Source organism: Oncorhynchus nerka, linkage group LG26 (genome assembly GCF_034236695.1).
Source record: "Oncorhynchus nerka isolate Pitt River linkage group LG26, Oner_Uvic_2.0, whole genome shotgun sequence".
NCBI lineage: Eukaryota > Metazoa > Chordata > Actinopteri > Salmoniformes > Salmonidae > Oncorhynchus > Oncorhynchus nerka.
The window spans coordinates 51557098-51578015 of record NC_088421.1 but is presented as its reverse complement, the minus strand read 5'-3'; the positions used below and the strand labels follow the sequence as shown (position 1 = coordinate 51578015).

General features: G+C 41.3%; 2 protein-coding genes across 5 annotated transcripts in view; one reads left to right on the top strand and one right to left on the bottom strand.

Annotated features, from left to right (window-relative positions):
• LOC135564801 (NLR family CARD domain-containing protein 3-like) overlaps positions 1-20918 on the top strand; it is a 240360-nt gene that overhangs the window by 134991 nt on the left and 84451 nt on the right. The gene's annotated exons all lie outside the window — the stretch shown is intronic.
• The window catches only part of LOC135564802 (NACHT, LRR and PYD domains-containing protein 12-like), a 63023-nt gene that overhangs the window by 26990 nt on the left and 15115 nt on the right, over positions 1-20918 (bottom strand). For 2 of the 3 annotated variants that reach the window (XM_065010862.1, XM_065010863.1), the window contains 4 exons: positions 19561-19734; positions 17980-18153; positions 13076-13122; positions 10007-12658 (listed from right to left, as the gene is read on the bottom strand). In XM_065010862.1, coding sequence (XP_064866934.1) covers positions 12135-12658; positions 13076-13122; positions 17980-18153; positions 19561-19734 — 919 coding nt within the window. In that variant the 3' untranslated portion in view covers positions 10007-12134. Of the gene's footprint in view, positions 1-10006; positions 12659-13075; positions 13123-17979; positions 18154-19560; positions 19735-20918 lie in introns of those variants that run through there. The other variant, XM_065010864.1, reaches the window with a different exon arrangement.

Genomic DNA, 20918 nt, shown 5'->3' with positions numbered 1-20918 from the left:
TTGGTTTATCTGTGATTTCAGATCAAAAGTAGGTTTTGTGCATTGAGTCAACCCTACCCCGCTCACACAGAACGGTCCGACAACTATTACCTAGTGATCCCATAACAAAATACTCACACAGAGTAACCCAGGGCATACCTGGCTAGCACATTTAAAATAATTGGAATTCACCACATCTGAGGGTCACTTAGACAAATCACACAGACGCACAGAATGAGGTCCTTCTTCCAATAGGGCTTCACCAAATTTCGTGTTTCACCAAGAACACATAGTCCCCTTTGGCTCCTCACCCCAACAGACGACCTCACCAAATCCCCACTGTGATCAATTCAGTGTCAGGAGGGCTCTTGGTCACTGGCAACCGGACAGTGCAGAGTATCTTTTGAGTCCACAAAACCCCCAGATTACTCTCCTCTGACTCGGCCCTGCTTACGCCACCAAGGTGCCTTCCTTACAAAGGAATTCACGCTCAGTGTATACGTAACAGGCATAATTAAAAAACTCGACTTCAAATCTGTGTGTGGTTCGCTCACCTTTTTCTTTAAAAAAACTCAGTTCGAGATGTGGTATCCACTCAGCTCGCTTCCTCTTAGATCAAAGGTTGGTCCATCTGCTTCGTTCCCGAAGTGTGGTTCTCCCTGAGATCCCAAGTTTAGGGATCCCTCGTGCACAATTTATTTACCTAGATCGTAGGAACGGTCACAGTAGTGAGATGAAAGATTCACATCCCCTCCTAGTTATCGCCAAATGTCGTAGGAAATGTCCTCTATTTACCAAATCATGAGCGCAAGCCACACACAAGTCAGAGTTAGTTATCAAAGTCCATCTTTAATTATATGAGCTCCATCACAACCCTGTGACTCTCAGGCAATTCAGTTTCTATCAATGAATTCTCTGAGACCCCCTTACACATTGCAACTGAGATCCTTTAATAGCAAAGAACACACATAGTCAGACAGCATAGACATAATAAATCGTTCAGCTTTGTCTCCTTACTCAAACCCCAGAACCATAAACCAATCCTCCATATCAACAGGCATATATCAAATTGTCATTTAGATACAACCAATTCTAAATACAACCAATCCTGGACAAGCTCACGGGGAGCATAGAATGATTCCAGACACTGCCATTCTCCTTTCCCTGATGGGAAAAGTAGGGAGTGACTGGCACACACACACAGTGGAGCAAAATATATGTTTACACATGATGATCCAGTAGTTAGCGCTGCTTGACCTCTCCCCTCTCTGCGGTCCAAGCAACTTAGTCTTGACATAGAACAGATAACTGCAACCCCGCCACAGTATTATACAAAAATACCATTCTGATGAGAAGTAACTTACAAACATATGATGAATATAAAACATCTTACCTATGTTACCAACCAATTCTGATTATTCCCCAACAAATGATAATGAGGCAATCAGTAGAGTAAAAACCCACAACAGTAGTTATGATGAGACAATCAGTAGGTTAAACCCACAACAGTAGTTATGATGAACAGACAATCAGTAGGTTAAACCCACAACAGTAGTTATGATGAGACAATCAGTAGGTTAAACCCACAACAGTAGTTATGATGAACAGTTAAACAATCAGTAGAGACAATCAGTAAAACCCACAACAGTAGTTATGATGAACAGACAATCAGTAGGTTAAACCCACAACAGTAGTTATGATGACAATCAGGTTAAACCCACAACAGTAGTTATGATGAACAGACAATCAGTAGGTTAAACCCACAACAGTAGTTATGATGAACAGACAATCAGTAGGTTAAACCCACAACAGTAGTTATGATGAGACAATCAGTAGGTTAAACCCACAACAGTAGTTATGATGAGACAATCAGTAGGTTAAACCCACAACAGTAGTTATTTTATGGAGACAATCATGCAGTAAACCCACATGTAAATGATGAGACAATCAAGGTTAAACCCACACAGTAGTTATGATGAACAGACAATCAGTAGGTTAAACCCACAACAGTCAGTACCATGAAAGACCTTCAGTGAAATGCTGATACAGACAGGTTAGGTGAAACCCACAACAGTAGTTATGATGAGACAATCAGTAGGTTAAACCCACAACAGTAGTTATGACTACAATCAGGTTAAACCACAACAGTAGTTATGATGAACAGACAATCAGTAGGTTAAACCCACAACAGTAGTTATGTGAGACAATCAGTAGGTTAAACCTTACAGTGAAATGCTGAGACAATCAGTAGGTGAAACCCACAACAGTAGAAATGATGAACAGACAATCAGGTTAAACCATGAAATACCTTAGTGAAATGATGAACAGACAATCAGTAGGTTAACACAACAGGTATGATGAGACAATCAAGGTTAAACCCACAACAGTAGAAATGATGAGACAATCAGGTACCATGTTATGAAATACCAGTAGGTTAAACCCACAACAGTGAAATGATGAAAGACAATCAGTAGGTTAAACCCATGAAATAGTTATGAGTGACAAATGTTAAATACAACAGGTACCATGAAATACCTTACAGTGAAATGCTGAATACAAAGGTACCATGAAATACCTTAGTGAAATGCTGAATACAACAGGTACCAAATAATTAAATAATTATAATTAATAACAAATAATTAAAGAGCAAATAATAAAATGTGATTAGAATAGAATAAAAGTAACAAATAATTAAAGAGCAAAGTAGAAAAACCTGCATTTGCAGAAAGGAGCCCAAGGCACCTTGATTACATAGATCACACAGAGGAGAGGTTATGGTTTTCATTAAATGATGTTTTCTAGGTGGAAGGTGAACCCTGTTTATGAGATTATAATGTATCAGCTGGTGATTAGGATTGTTAGATGAACCCACTAAGTTCCTGATGAATTCCTCTTCAGCAGCTACTTCCATGGACACAGTGATTTCAATGTCCTTCACCTTACAGGTCAGATGCTCAGTCAACAGTCTCTTTGGTGCATCTTCAGTGAACTCTGTAGCCACATTCTAGGTCTGTCTCTTATGATGTCATTTAGAACACCATTCAACTCAGTGTTCTGATAGGTTCTTTACTGCAGCAGCAAACATTGGTCCTGATTCTCCCTCTTCCTGAAATGTCCTGTGGAACCCATGAAAACCTTTCAGTATTAACTAGTGGTTCTGGTGAAACATGTCCTTTCAGTATTAACTAGTGGTTCTGGTGAAACAGGTCCTCAAGTATTAACTAGTGGTTCTGGTGAAACAGGTCCTTTCATTATTAACTAGTGGTTCTGGTGAAACAGGTCATTTCAGCATTAACTAGTGGTTCTGGTGAAACAGGTCCTTTCAGTATTAACTAGTGGTTCTGGTGAAACAGGTCCTTTCAGTATTAACTAGTGGTTCTGGTGAAACAGGTCCTTTCAGCGTTAACTAGTGGTTCTGGTGAAACAGGTCCTTTCAGTATTAACTAGTGGTTCTGGTGAAACATGTCCTTTAAGTATTAACTAGTGGTTCTGGTGAAACAGGTCCTTTCAGTATTAACTAGTGGTTCTGGTGAAACATGTCCTTTCAGTATTAACTAGTGGTTCTGGTGAAACATGTCCTTTCAGTATTAACTAGTGGTTCTGGTGAAACAGGTCCTTTCAGTATTAACTAGTGGTTCTGGTGAAACAGGTCCTTTCAGTATTAACTAGTGGTTCTGGTGAAACATGTCCTTTCAGTATTAACTAGTGGTTCTGGTGAAACAGGTCCTTTCAGTATTAACTAGTGGTTCTGGTGAAACAGGTCCTTTCAGTATTAACTAGTGGTTCTGGTGAAACAGGTCCTTTCAGTATTAACTAGTGGTTCTGGTGAAACAGGTCCTTTCAGTATTAACTAGTGGTTCTGGTGAAACAGGTCCTTTCAGTATTAACTAGTGGTTCTGGTGAAACAGGTCCTTTCAGTATTAACTAGTGGTTCTGGTGAAACATGTCCTTTCAGTATTAACTAGTGGTTCTGGTGAAACAGGTCCTTTCAGTATTAACTAGTGGTTCTGGTGAAACAGGTCCTTTCAGTATTAACTAGTGGTTCTGGTGAAACAGGTCCTTTCAGTATTAACTAGTGGTTCTGGTGAAACAGGTCCTTTCAGTATTAACTAGTGGTTCTGGTGAAACAGGTCCTTTCAGTATTAACTAGTGGTTCTGGTGAAACAGGTCCTTTCCTCATTAACTAGTGGTTCTGGTGAAACAGGTCCTTTCAGTATTAACTAGTGGTTCTGGTGAAACATGTCCTTTCAGTATTAACTAGTGGTTCTGGTGAAACAGGTCCTTTCAGTATTAACTAGTGGTTCTGGTGAAACATGTCCTTTCAGTATTAACTAGTGGTTCTGGTGAAACAGGTCCTTTCAGTATTAACTAGTGGTTCTGGTGAAACATGTCCTTTCAGTATTAACTAGTGGTTCTGGTGAAACAGGTCCTTTCAGTATTAACTAGTGGTTCTGGTGAAACAGGTCCTTTCAGTATTAACTAGTGGTTCTGGTGAAACAGGTCCTTTCAGTATTAACTAGTGGTTCTGGTGAAACAGGTCCTTTCAGTATCTTCACAACATCCCCATACGTCTTATTACCTGTTCTGTCTGGATGTAACAGGCTGACTAGTAAATTACATGTCTTTGGCCCCATTACACTAAAAACTATAAGCACAATGATGTCCTCATCAATGTAATTTGCAAGAACAGAATATTCAAACCTTTCTGTATATGAGCTCGACTGTCCAATGGTACCAACAATTCCAGACATTTTTCATTATTCAATAGGCTCCTGATTGTCACTCACTTCAGTATTGTCCTCAACCACAGCAATAATTTCCTCAGTCACGTGATCTTTATTCACTTCGCTCATTTAGCAGTTTTAAATTCCAAAGTTCTTTGGTTTAAGTGATTAATGTCCTTTCTTTTAATCACTGTATATTCCTCCCTTTTAATCAAATTGTTTTCCCGCTCCGACATCCGTCTCATGGGTCCTTTTCTGCCCTTCATGATGGGTGATTCCTTCCGGAGACACCTGAAACCCCACCTCTTTCAGGAATACCTAGGATAGGATAAAGTAATCCTTCTCACCCCCCTTAAAAGATTTAGATGCACTATTGTAAAGTGGCTGTTCCACTGGATGTCTGACTTAAAATGATGTTAACTCTCAATTTGCTCCACTTCGCTCTGATGATGTTAAGTTAGCCTCCATGATGAAACTCTCTCTGACTTAAATGTAAATGTAAAATGTTAACTCTCTCTGTTAGCTCCACTTCCCTCCATGATGATGTTAACTCTCTCTGTTAGCTCCACTTCCCTCCATGATGATGTTAACTCTCTCTGTTAGCTCCACTTCCCTCCATGATGATGTTAACTCTCTCTGTTAGCTCCACTTCCCTCCATGATGATGTTAACTCTCTCTGTTAGTTCCACTTCATGACTTCCCTCCATGATGATGTTAACTCTCTCTGTTAGCTCCACTTCCCTCCATGATGATGTTAACTCTCTCTGTTAGCTCCACTTCCCTCCATGATGATGTTAACTCTTCTGTTAGCTCCACTTCCCTCCATGATGATGTTAACTCTCTCTGTTAACTTCCCTCCATGATGATGTTAACTCTCTCTGTTAGCTCCACTTCCCTCCATGATGATGTTAACTCTCTCTGTTAGCTCCACTTCCCTCCATGATGATGTTAACTCTCTCTGTTAGCTCCACTTCCCTCCATGATGATGTTAACTCTCTCTGTTAGCTCCACTTCCCTCCATGATGATGTTAACTCTCTCTGTTAGCTCCACTTCCCTCCATGATGATGTTAACTCTCCTCTTAGCTCCACTTCCCTCCATGATGATGTTAACTCTCTCTGTTAGCTCCACTTCCCTCCATGATGATGTTAACTCTCTCTGTTAGCTCCACTTCCCTCCATGATGATGTTAACTCTCTCTGTTAGCTCCACTTCCCTCCATGATGATGTTAACTCTCTCTGTTAGCTCCACTTCCCTCCATGATGTTAACTCTCTCTGTTGATGTTAAGCTGTTAGCTCCACCTCCATGATGATGTTAACAGCTCTCTCTGTTAGCTCCACTTCCCTCCATGATGATGTTAACTCTCTCTGTTAGCTCCATGATGATGTTAACTAGCTCCACTTCCCTCCATGATGATGTTAACTCTCTCTGTTAGCTCCACTCCATGATGATGTTAGCTCCACTTCCACTTCCCTCCATGATGATGTTAACTCTCTCTGTTAGCTCCACTTCCCTCCATGATGATGATGTTAACTCTCTCTGTTAGCTCCATGATGATGTTAACTTGTTAGCTCCACCCTCCATGATGATGTTAACTCTCTCTGTTAGCTCCACTTCCCTCCATGATGATGTTAACTCTCTCTGTTAGCTCCACTTCCCTCCATGATGATGTTAACTCTCTCTGTTAGCTCCACTTCCCTCCATGATGATGTTAACTCTCTCTGTTAGCTCCACTTCCCTCCATGATGATGTTAACTCTCTCTGTTAGCTCCACTATGCACTTGCCTCTGCTAGTAATACACTGTGTTAACATGAGCCTTGACTGAACCACAGAAAATCAGTTTTAAACAGTTGTAAAAACCGACTCCTTCCAGACAGAATAGTTCCTGTTGTCAGGGTTTTCCTCTGGTGAAGTAGAGGAGGACCACAGAAAAACCAGTGGTTATATTGACTCATGTGTTGTCAGGGTTTTCCTCTGGTGAAGTAGAGGAGGACCAAAACGCAGCGTGGTTATATTGACTCATGTTTAATAAAAACAGATAAACATGAACACTACAAAACAATAAACGTGGAAAACCAAAAACAGCCCTATCTGGTGCAAAACAGGAACAATCACCCACAAACACACAGTGAAACCCAGGCTACCTAAGTATGATTCTCAATCAGAGACAACTAATGACACCTGCCTCTGATTGAGAACCATACTAGGCCGAAACATAGAAATACCCCCAAAACATAGAAAAACAAACATAGACTGCCCACCCAACTCACGCCCTGACCATACTAAATAATGACAAAACAAAGGAAATAAAGGTCAGAACGTGACACCTGTAGATTCAGACTCATCGCCAATCTTTCGTTATGTTTTGTGGGTTTCATAACCAGGTCTGTATAACAATTCAATAATGATGAGACGGGAGACAGGAATCAGTTCAACCATTTATCTGGAACGTGATCATCTCAACACATACAAACCCCCATGATGCTCTGCGGCACAACCCCAATACACAACAAATACATCATACATAAGTAAATGGACAGTAAACAAAACTCAGAGGACTTTAAATGTTCTAGAAAGTAGAACCATGGGACAGGGTCAGAAAATGTTTGATACCTGGTTACAGAGGTGACATAACCATAAGGTCCATTATAACACAGTGAAGTAGGGCCATGGGACAGGGTCAGAAAGGTCAGTATGTTTGATACCTGGTTACAGAGGTGACATAACAAGCATAAGGTCCATTATAACACAGTGAAGTAGGGCCATGGGACAGGGTCAGAAAGGTCAGTATGTTTGGTACCTGGTTACAGAGGTGACATAACAAGCATAAGGTCCATTATAACACAGTGAAGTAGGGCCATGGGACAGGGTCAGAAAGGTCAGTATGTTTGATACCTGGTTACAGAGGTGACATAACAAGCATAAGGTCCATTATAACACAGTGAAGTAGAGGTGGGAGCTAAAAGCAGACATGGACAGTGAGACGGTGTGAGGAGGTCAGGGGTCAAACACTAGATCAGGACAGGTAGAAATGGCAGGGCTGGAAATAGACAGAGACACATTCTGATCATGGCTCAGACCTGACCTGAGACACCCAATCAGAAGATGCCATAACAAAGTCCTGACCTGAGACACCCAATCAGAAGATGCCATAACAAAGTCCTGACCTGAGACACCCAATCAGAAGATGCCATATCAAAGTCCTGGCCAGTAGGCTATATGGGATTTAATCATCAAAATCCAGAACATTTAACATCTGTCAATAAAACATTAGTTTAGAGCTTTAGTGAAAGGATGGAATGACTTAGTGTTACTACCATTTAGTGAAAGGATGGAATGACTTAGTGTTACTACCATTTAGTGAAAGGATGGAATGACTTAGTGTTACTACCATTTAGTGAAAGGATGGAATGACTTAGTGGTACTACCATTTAGTGAAAGGATGGAATGACTTGGTGTTACTACCATTTAGTGAAAGGAAGGAATGACTTCAGAGTGTTACTACCATTTAGTGAAAGGATGGAATTACTTAGTGTTACTACCATTTAGTGAAAGGATGGAATGACTTAGTGTTACTACCATTTAGTGAAAGGATGGAATGACTTAGTGTTACTACCATTTAGTGAAAGGATGGAATGACTTAGTGTTACTACCATTTAGTGAAAGGATGGAACGACTTAGTGTTACTACCATTTAGTGAAAGGATGGAATGACTTAGTGTTACTACCATTTAGTGAAAGGATGGAATGACTTAGTGTTACTACCATTTAGTGAAAGGATGGAATGACTTAGTGTTACTACCATTTAGTGAAAGGATGGAATGACTTAGTGTTACTACCATTTAGTGAAAGGATGGAATGACTTAGTGTTACTACCATTTAGTGAAAGGATGGAATGACTTAGTGTTACTACCATTTAGTGAAAGGATGGAATGACTTAGTGTTACTACCATTTAGTGAAAGGATGGAATGACTTAGTGTTACTACCATTTAGTGAAAGGATGGAATGACTTAGTGTTACTACCATTTAGTGAAAGGATGGAATGACTTAGTGTTACTACCATTTAGTGAAAGGATGGAATGACTTAGTGTTACTACCATTTAGTGAAAGGATGGAATGACTTAGTGTTACTACCATTTAGTGAAAGGATGGAATGACTTAGTGTTACTACCATTTAGTGAAAGGATGGAATGACTTAGTGTTACTACCATTTAGTGAAAGGATGGAATGACTTAGTGTTACTACCATTTAGTGAAAGGATGGAATGACTTAGTGTTACTACCATTTAGTGAAAGGATGGAATGACTTAGTGTTACTACCATTTAGTGAAAGGATGGAATGACTTAGTGTTACTACCATTTAGTGAAAGGATGGAATGACTTAGTGTTACTACCATTTAGTGAAAGGATGGAATGACTTAGTGTTACTACCATTTAGTGAAAGGATGGAATGACTTAGTGTTACTACCATTTAGTGAAAGGATGGAATGACTTAGTGTTACTACCATTTAGTGAAAGGATGGAATGACTTAGTGTTACTACCATTTAGTGAAAGGATGGAATGACTTAGTGTTACTACCATTTAGTGAAAGGATGGAATGACTTAGTGTTACTACCATTTAGTGAAAGGATGGAATGACTTAGTGTTACTACCATTTAGTGAAAGGATGGAATGACTTAGTGTTACTACCATTTAGTGAAAGGATGGAATGACTTAGTGTTACTACCATTTAGTGAAAGGATGGAATGACTACCATTTAGTGTTACTACCATTTAGTGAAAGGATGGAATGACTTAGTGTTACTACCATTTAGTGAAAGGATGGAATGACTTAGTGTTACTACCATTTAGTGAAAGGATGGAATGACTTAGTGTTACTACCATTTAGTGAAAGGATGGAATGACTTAGTGTTACTACCATTTAGTGAAAGGATGGAATGACTTAGTGTTACTACCATTTAGTGAAAGGATGGAATGACTTAGTGTTACTACCATTTAGTGAAAGGATGGAATGACTTAGTGTTACTACCATTTAGTGAAAGGATGGAATGACTTAGTGTTACTACCATTTAGTGAAAGGATGGAATGACTTAGTGTTACTACCATTTAGTGAAAGGATGGAATGACTTAGTGTTACTACCATTTAGTGAAAGGATGGAATGACTTACCATTTAGTGAAAGGAGTGTTACTACCATTTAGTGAAAGGATGGAATGACTTAGTGTTACTACCATTTAGTGAAAGGATGGAATGACTTAGTGTTACTACCATTTAGTGAAAGGAAGGAATGACAAACATAAAACATTGAATACTGATCTTTTTATTAAACTGAACAATAAAATAAACCCAACATTCAACAATTTCAAGCATTTTAGTGAGTTTCAGTTCACATAAGGACATCAGTCAGTTGAAATACTAAATTCATTAGGCCCTAGTCTATGGATTTCACATGACTGGGAATACAGATATGAATATGATTATCAGACACCTTAAAATAAAACAGTAGGAGTGTGGATCAGAAAACCAGTCAGTATCTGTTGTGACCACCATTTGCCTCATGCAGCGCGACACATCTCCTTCACCTTGAGTTGATCAGGCTGTTAATTGTGGCCTGTGGAATGTTGACCCAGTCCTTTTCAATGGCTGTTCAAAGTTGCTGGATATTGGCGGGAATTGGAACACGCTGTCGTACACATCTATCCAGAGCATCCCAAACATGCTCAATAGGTGACATGTCTATCCAGAGCATCCCAAACATAATCAATAGGTGACATGTCTATCCAGAGCATCCCAAACATGCTCAATGGGTGACATGTCTATCCAGAGCATCCCAAACATACTCAATAGGTGACATGTCTATCCAGAGCATCCCAAACATGCTCAATGGGTGACATGTCTATCCAGAGCATCCCAAACATGCTCAATAGGTGACATGTCTATCCAGAGCATCCCAAACATAATCAATAGGTGACATGTCTATCCAGAGCATCCCAAACATGCTCAATGGGTGACATGTCTATCCAGAGCATCCCAAACATGCTCAATGTGTGACATGTCTATCCAGAGCATCCCAAACATGCTCAATGGGTGACATGTCTATCCAGAGCATCCCAAACATGCTCAATAGGTGACATGTCTATCCAGAGCATCCCAAACATGCTCAATAGGTGACATGTCTATCCAGAGCATCCCAAACATGCTCAATAGGTGACATGTCTATCCAGAGCATCCCAAACATGCTCAATAGGTAACATGTCTATCCAGAGCATCACAAACATGCTCAATGGGTGACATGTCTAGTGAGTAGTCAGGCCATGGAAGAACTGTGTTTTTTTCAGCTCCCAGAAATTGTGTACAAATGCTTGCCACATCGGGCCGTGCATTATCATGCTGAAACATGAGGTGATGGCAGCAGATGAATGGCACGACAGTGGGATCTCATCACGGTATATCTGTGCATTATCATGCTGAAACATGAGCTGATGGCAGCAGATGAATGGCACGACAATGGGATCTCATCACGGTATCTCTGTGCATTATCATGCTGAAACATGAGGTGATGGCAGCAGATGAATGGCACGACAATGGGATCTTATTACGGTATCTCTGTGCATTATCATGCTGAAACATGAGGTGATGGCGGTGGATGAATGGCACCACAATGGGATCTTATCACGGTATCTCTGTGCATTATCATGCTGAAACATGAGATGATGGCGGTGGATGAATGGCACGACAATGGGATCTTATCACGGTATCTCTGTGCATTATCATGCTAAAACATGAGATGATGGCTGTGGATGAATGGCACCACAATGGGATCTCATCACGTTCAAATTGCCATCGATTAAAATGTACTTGTGTTCGTTGTCCGTAGCTTATGCTGAACAAAAAAATAAACCCAACAGTATGTGTGTGTTTGTCCTGTGTGTGTGTGTCTCAGTGTGTGCATCCTCCGTGTGTGTGTGTGTGTGTGTGTCTAGTGTGTGTCCACTGTGTGTGTGTGTCCTCTACGTGTGAATGTGTGTGTGTGTCAGTGTGTGCCCTCTGTGTGTGCCCTGTGTGTGTGAGTGTCCAGCGTGTGTGTCAGTGAGTGTGTGTCCTCTGTTTGATTGTGTGTGTCCGCTGTGTGATTGTGTATGTGAGTGTGTGTGTCCTCTGTGTGTGTGTGTGTGTCCAGTGTGTGTGTGTCCAGTGTGTGTGTGCCAATATGTATGTGTGTGTATGTGTCAGTCTGAGTCTGTGTCCAGCGTGTGTGTATTTGTCCTGTGTGTTTGTGTGTGTGTGTCCTGTATGTTTGTGTGTCCAGTGTGTGAGTGTGTGTGTGTGTCCAGTGTGTGTGTGTGTGTGTGTGTGTGTGTCCAGTGTGTGTGTGTGTGTTTGTGTGTCCAGTGTGTGAGTGTGTGTGTGTGTATGTGTTTCAGGTTATTATTTACAGAGTCACTGAGGAATCATCATGAACCCTAAACCCTGGATAGAGGGGCTCAGTGAATGTGGAGGTGAATGTGTACAGGTGGGTCAACGTGTCAGAGGAGGCTCTATAGAAGGACAGAGTGCCGGCTGGCCAGTCCAGATACACTCCTACTCTGTGGGAGCTGGAGGAGGGGACGACTATGGTCGTGGGATTCTCATTGTGCCAGGCAATGTAACTGTTGTGAGAGCAGAACAGACTCCAGGACTTGTCATTCCATCCAAGACAACAGTCATCACCCCTTCCTCTCCTGCTGATTCCTTTATATGTCACTCCTATATCAGCCCCTCTCCCACTCCACTCTACCTCCCAGTAACAGCGCCCAGTCAGACCCTCTCTACACAGCACCTGTCCACAGTCCTCAAATCTCTCTGGGTGATCAGGATACGGCTGCTCCTCTGTCCTACATGTCACCTTTCTGTTCTCCTCAGACAGAGAGAGGCATCTGTCTACTGTGTTTGGGTCCAGTGTGAGATCACAGACATCTGATGGATGAAACCAGACACAATATTAGAAATCATCATCATTCACATTAGAATGTTAACTCACTTTTCACAAATTCATTTAATGTAGATGTTTCTAGGTATCAAAAGGAGAAGTTAAGGTAACTTGAGACTTGTTGAATGATCATATGTTATAGTGTATGGTAATATAAAACACACTTATTCCTATTAATTACACACACACACACACACACACACACACACACACACACACACACACACACACACACACACTTAAAGCAACTCTTTGTAAACGTTGGTGTCCCTGATTTCTGCTTCTGTGGAACTACAGCTGATATTTAATATAACCAAGTAAGTAATGATGGTGGTCTTTGACTTTGACTTAACTTGAATTAAGACTTATTCTTAGTCATATTCTTCACAGCAGTCAATACTCACATTTTCTAAGTCCAGGTTTCATTGTGTTCTCTCCACCATGTTCCACACTGTAGTGGTAAGCAGAAGAACAGACAGTCATTGGGGATACACCTGAACTCACACACACACACACACACACACACACACACACACACACACACACACACACACACACACACACACACACACACACAGTCAAGCGTTGGTAAGAATGTGTGTGTCCAGTAAGTGTGTGTGTGTCCAGTCTGTGTGTCCAGTGTGTGTGTGTGTGTGTCCAGTATGTGTGTGTGTCCAGTGTGTGTGTGTGTGTGTGTGTCTGTGAGTATAACAGAACTGATATTGCATGCGAAACCCTGAGAAAAATCAAACCAGGAAGTTGCTTCTATTTTGAAAACTCCATCAAATCAAATCAAATCTAATTTTATTTGTCACATACACATGGTTAGCAGATGTTAGTGCGAGTGTAGCGAAATGCTTGTGCTTCTAGATCTGACAATGCAGTAATAACCAACAAGTAATCTAGCTAACAATTCCAAAACTACTACCTTATAGACACAAGTGTAAGGGGATAAGGAATCTGTACATAAAGATATATGAATGAGTGATGGTACAGAGCGGCATAGGCAAGATACAGTAGATGGTATTGAGTGCAGTATATACATATGAGATGAGTATGTAAACAAAGTGGCATAGTTAAAGTGGCTAGTGATACATGTATTACATAAGGATGTAGTAGATGATATAGAGTACAGTATATACATATACATATGAGATGAATAATGTAGGGTATGTAAACATTATATTAGGTAGCATTGTTTAAAGTGGCTAGTGATATATTTTACATCATTTTCCATCAATTCCCATTATTAAAGTGGCTAGAGTTGAGTCAGTGTGTTGGCAGCAGCCACTCAATGTTAGTGGTGGCTGTTTAACAGTCTGATGGCCTTGAGATAGAAGCTGTTTTTCAGTCTGTCGGTCTCAGCTTTGATGCACCTGTACTGACCTCGCCTTCTGGATGATAGCGGGGTGAACAGGCAGTGGCTTGGGTGGTTGTTGTCCTTGATGATCTTTATGGCCTTCCTGTAACATCGGGTGGTGTAGGTGTCCTGGAGGGCAGGTAGTTTGCCCCGGTGATGCGTTGTGCAGACCTCACTACCCTCTGGAGAGCCTTACGGTTGTGGGCGGAGCAGTTGCCGTACCAGGCGGTGATACAGCCCGACAGGATGCTCTCGATTGTGCATCTGTAGAAGTTTGTGAGTGCTTTTGGTGACAAGCCGAATTTCTTCAGCCTCCTGAGGTTGAAGAGGCGCTCCTGCGCCTTCTTTACGATGCTGTCTGTGTGGGTGGACCAATTCAGTTTGTCTGTGATGTGTACGCCGAGGAACTTAAAACTTACTACCCTCTCCACTACTGTTCCATCGATGTGGATAGGGGGGTGTTCCCTCTGCTGTTTCCTGAAGTCCACAATCATCTCCTTAGTTTTGTTGACGTTGAGTGTGAGGTTATTTTCCTGACACCACACTCTGAGGGCCCTCACCTCCTCCCTGTAGGCGTATCGTCGTTGTTGGTAATCAAGAATACCACTGTTGTGTCATCCGCAAACTTGATGATTGAGTTGGAGGCGTGCGTGGCCACACAGTCGTGGGTGAACAGGGAGTACAGGAGAGGGCTCAGAACGCACCCTTGTGGGGCCCCAGTGTTGAGGATCAGCGGGGTGGAGATGTTGTTGCCTACCCTTACCACCTGGGGTGGCCCGTCAGGAAGTCCAGTACCCAGGTGCACAGGGCGGGGTCGAGACCCAGGGTCTCGAGCTTGATGACGAGCTTGGAGGGCACTATGGTGTTAAATGCCGAGCTGTAGTCGATGAACAGCATTCTCACATAGGTATTCCTCTTGTCCAGGTGGGTTAGGGCAGTGTGCAGTGTGGTTGAGATTGCATCGTCTGTGGACCTATTTGGGCGGTAAGCAAATTGGAGTGGGTCTAGGGTGTCAGGTAGGGTGGAGGTGATATGGTCCTTGACTAGTCTCTCAAAGCACTTCATGATGACGGAAGTGAGTGCTACGGGGCGGTAGTCGTTTAGCTCAGCTACCTTAGCTTTCTTGGGAACAGGAACAATGGTGGCCCTCTTGAAGCATGTGGGAACAACAGACTGGGATAGGGATTGATTGAATATGTCCGTAAACACACCAGCCAGCTGGTCTGCGCATGCTCTGAGGGCGCGGCTGGGGATGCCGTCTGGGCCTGCAGCCTTGCGAGGGTTGACACGTTTAAATGTTTTCCTCACGTCGGCTGCAGTGAAGGAGAGTCCGCATGTTTTAGTTGCGGGCAGTGTCAGTGGCACTGTATTGTCCTCAAAGCGGGCAAAAAGTTATTTAGTCTGCCTGGGAGCAAGACATCCTGGTCCGTGACGGTGCTGGTTTTCTTTTTGTAATCCGTGATTGACTGTAGACCCTGCCACATACCTCTTGTGTCTGAGCCGTTGAATTGAGATTCTACTTTGTCTCTATACTGACGCTTAGCTTGTTTGATTGCCTTGCGGAGGGAATAGTTACACTGTTTGTATTCAGTCATGTTTCCAGTCACCTTGCCCTGATTAAAAGCAGTGGTTCGCGCTTTCAGTTTCACGCGAATGCTGCCATCAATCCACGGTTTCTGGTTTGGGAATGTTTTAATCGTTGCTATGGGAACGACATCTTCAATGCACGTTCTAATGAACTCGCACACCGAATCAGCGTATTCGTCAATGTTGTCGTCTGACGCAATACGGAACATATCCCAGTCCACGTGATGGAAGCAGTCTTGGAGTGTGGAATCAGATTGGTCGGACCAGCGTTGAACAGACCTCAGCGCGGGAGCTTCTTGTTTTAGTTTCTGTCTGTAGGCAGGGATCAGCAAAATGGAGTCGTGGTCAGCTTTTCCGAAAGGAGGGCGGGGCAGGGCCTTATATGCGTCGCGGAAGTTGGAATAGCAATGATCCAAGGTTTTTCCAGCCCTGGTTGCGCAATCGATATGCTGATAAACTTTAGGGAGTCTTGTTTTCAGATTAGCCTTGTTAAAATCCCCAGCTACAATGAATGCAGCCTCCGGATATATGGATTCCAGTTTGCAAAGAGTCAAATAAAGTTCGTTCAGAGCCATCGATGTGTCTGCTTGGGGGGGAATATATACGGCTGTGATTATAATCGAAGAGAATTCCCTTGGTAGATAATGCGGTCTACATTTGATTTTGAGGAATTCTAAATCAGGTTAACAGAAGGACTTGAGTTCCTGTATGTTGTTATGATCACACCACGTCCCGTTAACCATAAAGCATATGCCCCCGCCCTTCTTCTTACCAGAAAGATGTTTGTTTCTGTCGGCGCGATGCGTGGAGAAACCAGCTGGCTGCACCGTCTCCGAAAGCGTCTCTCCAGTGAGCCATGTTTCCGTGAAGCAAAGAACGTTACAGTCTCTGATGTCCCTCTGGAATGCTACCCTTGCTCGGATTTCATCAACCTTGTTGTCAAGAGACTGGTCATTGGCGAGGAGAATGCTAGGGAGTGGTGCACAATGTGCCCGTCTCCGGAGTCTACCAGAGGACCGGTTCGTTTTCCCCTTTTTCAAAGTAGTTTTTTGGGGTCGCCGGCTGGGATCCATTCCGTTGTCCTGGGTGAAAGGCAGAACGCAGGATCCGCTTCGCGAAAGTCATATTCTTGGTCGTACTGATGGTGAGTTGACGCTGCTCTTATGTTCAGTAGTTCTTCTCGACTGTATGTAATGAAACCTAAGATGGCCTGGGGTACCAATGTAAGAAATAACACGTAAAAAAACAAAAAACTGCATAGTTTCCTAGGAACGCGAAGCGAGGCGGCCATCTCTGTCGGCGCCGGAAGTAGTATACATGTTCCATAGCCTCACATTGCTCCATTTAAAGGGATATCAACCAGGTGTCAACAGTCTTCAGACATAGTTTCAGGCTTTTATTTTGAAAAATGAGCCAGAACGATGACATTGTGTCAAGTGGTCACATGAGTTTTGCTCGCGCAACAGAATATGGACAGTTATTGTTTTTCCCTCTCCTACTGTGAAAGACATTTGCGGTTGATATATTATTGATTATATATTTTAAAAACAACCTGAGGAATGTGTGCAGGTAGGCTACAGGAGCGCCTTGGTTAAGTGATTGTTTGACAATCAGATGAAAACATCATGACTGGTTGTGTTTATGCCACAATTAGAAGGCATAGGCGTGTCCATGAGGCTGGGGAAGCTGGGGAAGTTTTCACTAAAGTACATTTGAAGTAGCTTCTTTAAAAAAAAAACGGTATATTGTTTGAAATCGCATAGCCCACAGGCTAATTGATTATAAAAAACGTTTGACATGTTTCTGTGGACATTATGGAAACTATTTGGAATTTTCGTCTGCGTTGTTGTGACCGTTCTTTCCTGTGGATTTCTGAACATAACGCGACAAACAAACGGAGGTATTTTGAATCTAAACATAATCTTTATGGAACATTTGTTGTGTAACTTGGAGTCTCGTGAACGAAAACATCCGAAGATCATCAAAGGTAAACGATTAATTTGATTGCTTTTCTGATTTTCGTGACCAAGCTACCTGATACTAAGTGTACTTAATGTTTTATCATGCGATCGATAAACTTACACAAATGCTTGGATTGCTTTCGCTGTAAAGCATAATTTCAAAATATGAGATGAATTAACAAAAGGCTAAATTGTGTTTTGCAATATTGCACTTGTGATTTCATGAATTTGAATATTTTTAGTAATATTATTTGACTGAGGCACTATGCTATTCAGCGGTTGCTGATGACAATTATCCTGTTTAAGGGATGGGCAGTCAAGAAGTTAAGAATGTTTGTCCTAACCAGCCTGCTAATTCAAACATATCTGATATGAACATTGACATAAACCCTCTACATACTTGAGTTTCTCCAGTCTGCAGTGTGGATCCTCCAGTCCAGCAGAGAGCAGTCTGACACCTTTGTCTCCTGGGTGATTGTAGCTTAGGTCCAGCTCTCTCAGGTGTGAGGGGTTTGACCTCAGAGCAGAGACCAGAGAAGCACAGCCTTCCTCTGTGACCAGACAGCCTGACAGCCTGCAAAGAGTCAAATCATATTAAAACCACACTGCTATTCTTTGGTGGTGACATATTCAACATATTCAGATATATCAGTGTTCTGAAACCTGTCATATCTATTCATAAATGAATGGTTCATTATTAGAAATAATTATTATTATAAATGATCATAATATTACTTGTAGAGAGAAACATGTATAGTACAAATATTATAGTAGACTGACCAGACCAGTTTAAAAAGCAGTATCAGTCAAAAGACAGACAGTGAGGTATCAGATTTAGATTGTATTGAGTATACAGTCCACACCATATCTATTTAGACAGTGAGGTATCAGATTTAGATTGTATTGAGTATACAGTCCACACCATATCTATTTAGACAGTGAGGTATCAGATTTAGATTGTATTGAGTATACAGTCCACACCATATCTATTTAGACAGTGAGGAATCAGATTTAGATTGTATTGAGTAAACAGTCCACACCATATCTATTTAGACAGTGAGGTATCAGATTTAGATTGTATTGAGTATACAGTCCACATCATATCTATTTAGACAGTGAGGTATCAGATTTAGATTTTATTGAGTATACAGTCCACACCATATCTATTTTGACAGTGAAACAAACATTTTACATGTGTCTCTATACTCCAAAATGTTGGACTTGGGATCTAATGTTTCATATGAGGTGATATAATGTCACCATTCATTTGAGGGTATTTTCATACATTTCTATTTCAACATTTAGAAAAATAAAAGCACTTAATTTAATGTATCTAGCCCTTTGTGTATCTAGTCCCCTATTTGAAGTCATAAGATTTCTGACCAATTCACTCATAGACTATTAAAGTAGTCACAAGTTTAGCATTTGGTCCCATATTCTTTGAACACAATAACAACATCAAGCCTGTGACTGCCATGATTGAGAAAGATCATGAATAATAATGAGTGAGAGAGTTACAGAGGCTACAACAAAACATGCTAACCTCTCACCATTACCAATAACAGACTACAACAAAACATGCTAACCTCTCACCATTACCAATAACAGAGGCTACAACAAAACATGCTAACCTCTCACCATTACCAATAACAGAGGCTACAACAAAACATACTAACCTCTCACCATTACCAATAACAGAGACTACAACAAAACATACTAACCTCTCACCATTACCAATAACAGAGACTACAACAAAACATACTAACCTCTCACCATCAACCTTAAATAAAAGGTGACATTCTGTACTGTCTCCTAATATGAAACATTATATCTCAAATCCTAAATGCTGGAGCAAAGCACCACATTTAAAACTGTAAACCTCACTGTCCAAACACATATGGTGTGGACTATGTGTGTCTGGTAAACACATGTGGATCTGGTGAACAGTTATCACTTGTTGACCAACTACAGGAATACTGACCTCAGAGTCTCCAGTTTACAGTGGGGATTCCCCAGTACAGCAGAGAGCAGCTTCACTCCTGAATCCTTCAGGTCATTGTTCCTCAGATCCAGCTCTCTCAGGTGTGAGGGGTTTGACCTCAGAGCTGAGACCAGAGAAGCACAGCCTTCCTCTGTGACTAGACAGCCTGACAGCCTGCAAAGAGTCAAATCATATTAAAATCACACTTATATTCTTTGGTGGTGAAAATAGTGGCAGTATATTTTTTTTAACGTTCAGATTCATCAGTGTCCTGAAACCTGCTTTTCATAAATGAAGGAATGTTTCATGATTATAAATGATCATAATATTTCTTGTAGAGAGAAAAATGTATACTACAAATATTTGAGCACTGATCAGACCAGTTTAAAAAGCAGTATCAGTCAAACGACAGACAGTGAGGTATCAGATTTAGATTGTATTGAGAATAAAGCCAACACCATATCTATTTTGACAGTTAAGCTGACATTTTAAATGTGACTCTATACTCCAGCATTTTGGATTTGAGATCAAATGTTTCATATGAGGTGACATTGACTCATTTGCAGTTTGTTTTGGTAGTGTTTTGCCCAATAGAAACTGAATGGTGTATGATGAGTAATATTCTGTCTAAGAGAGTAGATAAAATGTTTCTAAACACTACTAATTAATCCTGATGATTAATACAAATCATTAACGAATCATTAATAATAATGAGTGAGAAAGTTACAGAGGCTACAACAAAACATGCTAACCTCTCACCATTACCAATAACAGAGGCTACAACAAAACATGCTAACCTCTCACCATTACCAATAACAGAGGCTACAACAAAACATGCTAACCTCTCACCATTACCAATAACAGAGGCTACAACAAAACATACTAACCTCTCACCATTACCAATAACAGACACTACAACAAACCATGATAACCTCTCACCATTACCAATAACAGAGGCTACAACAAAACATGCTAACCTCTCACCATTACCAATAACAGACTACAACAAAACATGCTAACCTCTCACCATTACCAATAACAGACTACAACAAAACATGCTAACCTCTCACCATTACCAATAACAGAGGCTACAACAAAACATGCTAACCTCTCACCATTACCAATAACAGACACTACAACAAAACATGATAACCTCTCACCACTATCAATAACAGACACTACAACAAAACATGATAACCTCTCACCATTACCAATAACAGAGGCTACAACAAAACATGCTAACCTCTCACCATTACCAATAACAGACACTACAACAAAACATGCTAACCTCTCACCATTACCAATAACAGACACTACAACAAAACATGATAACCTCTCACCATTACCAATAACAGAGG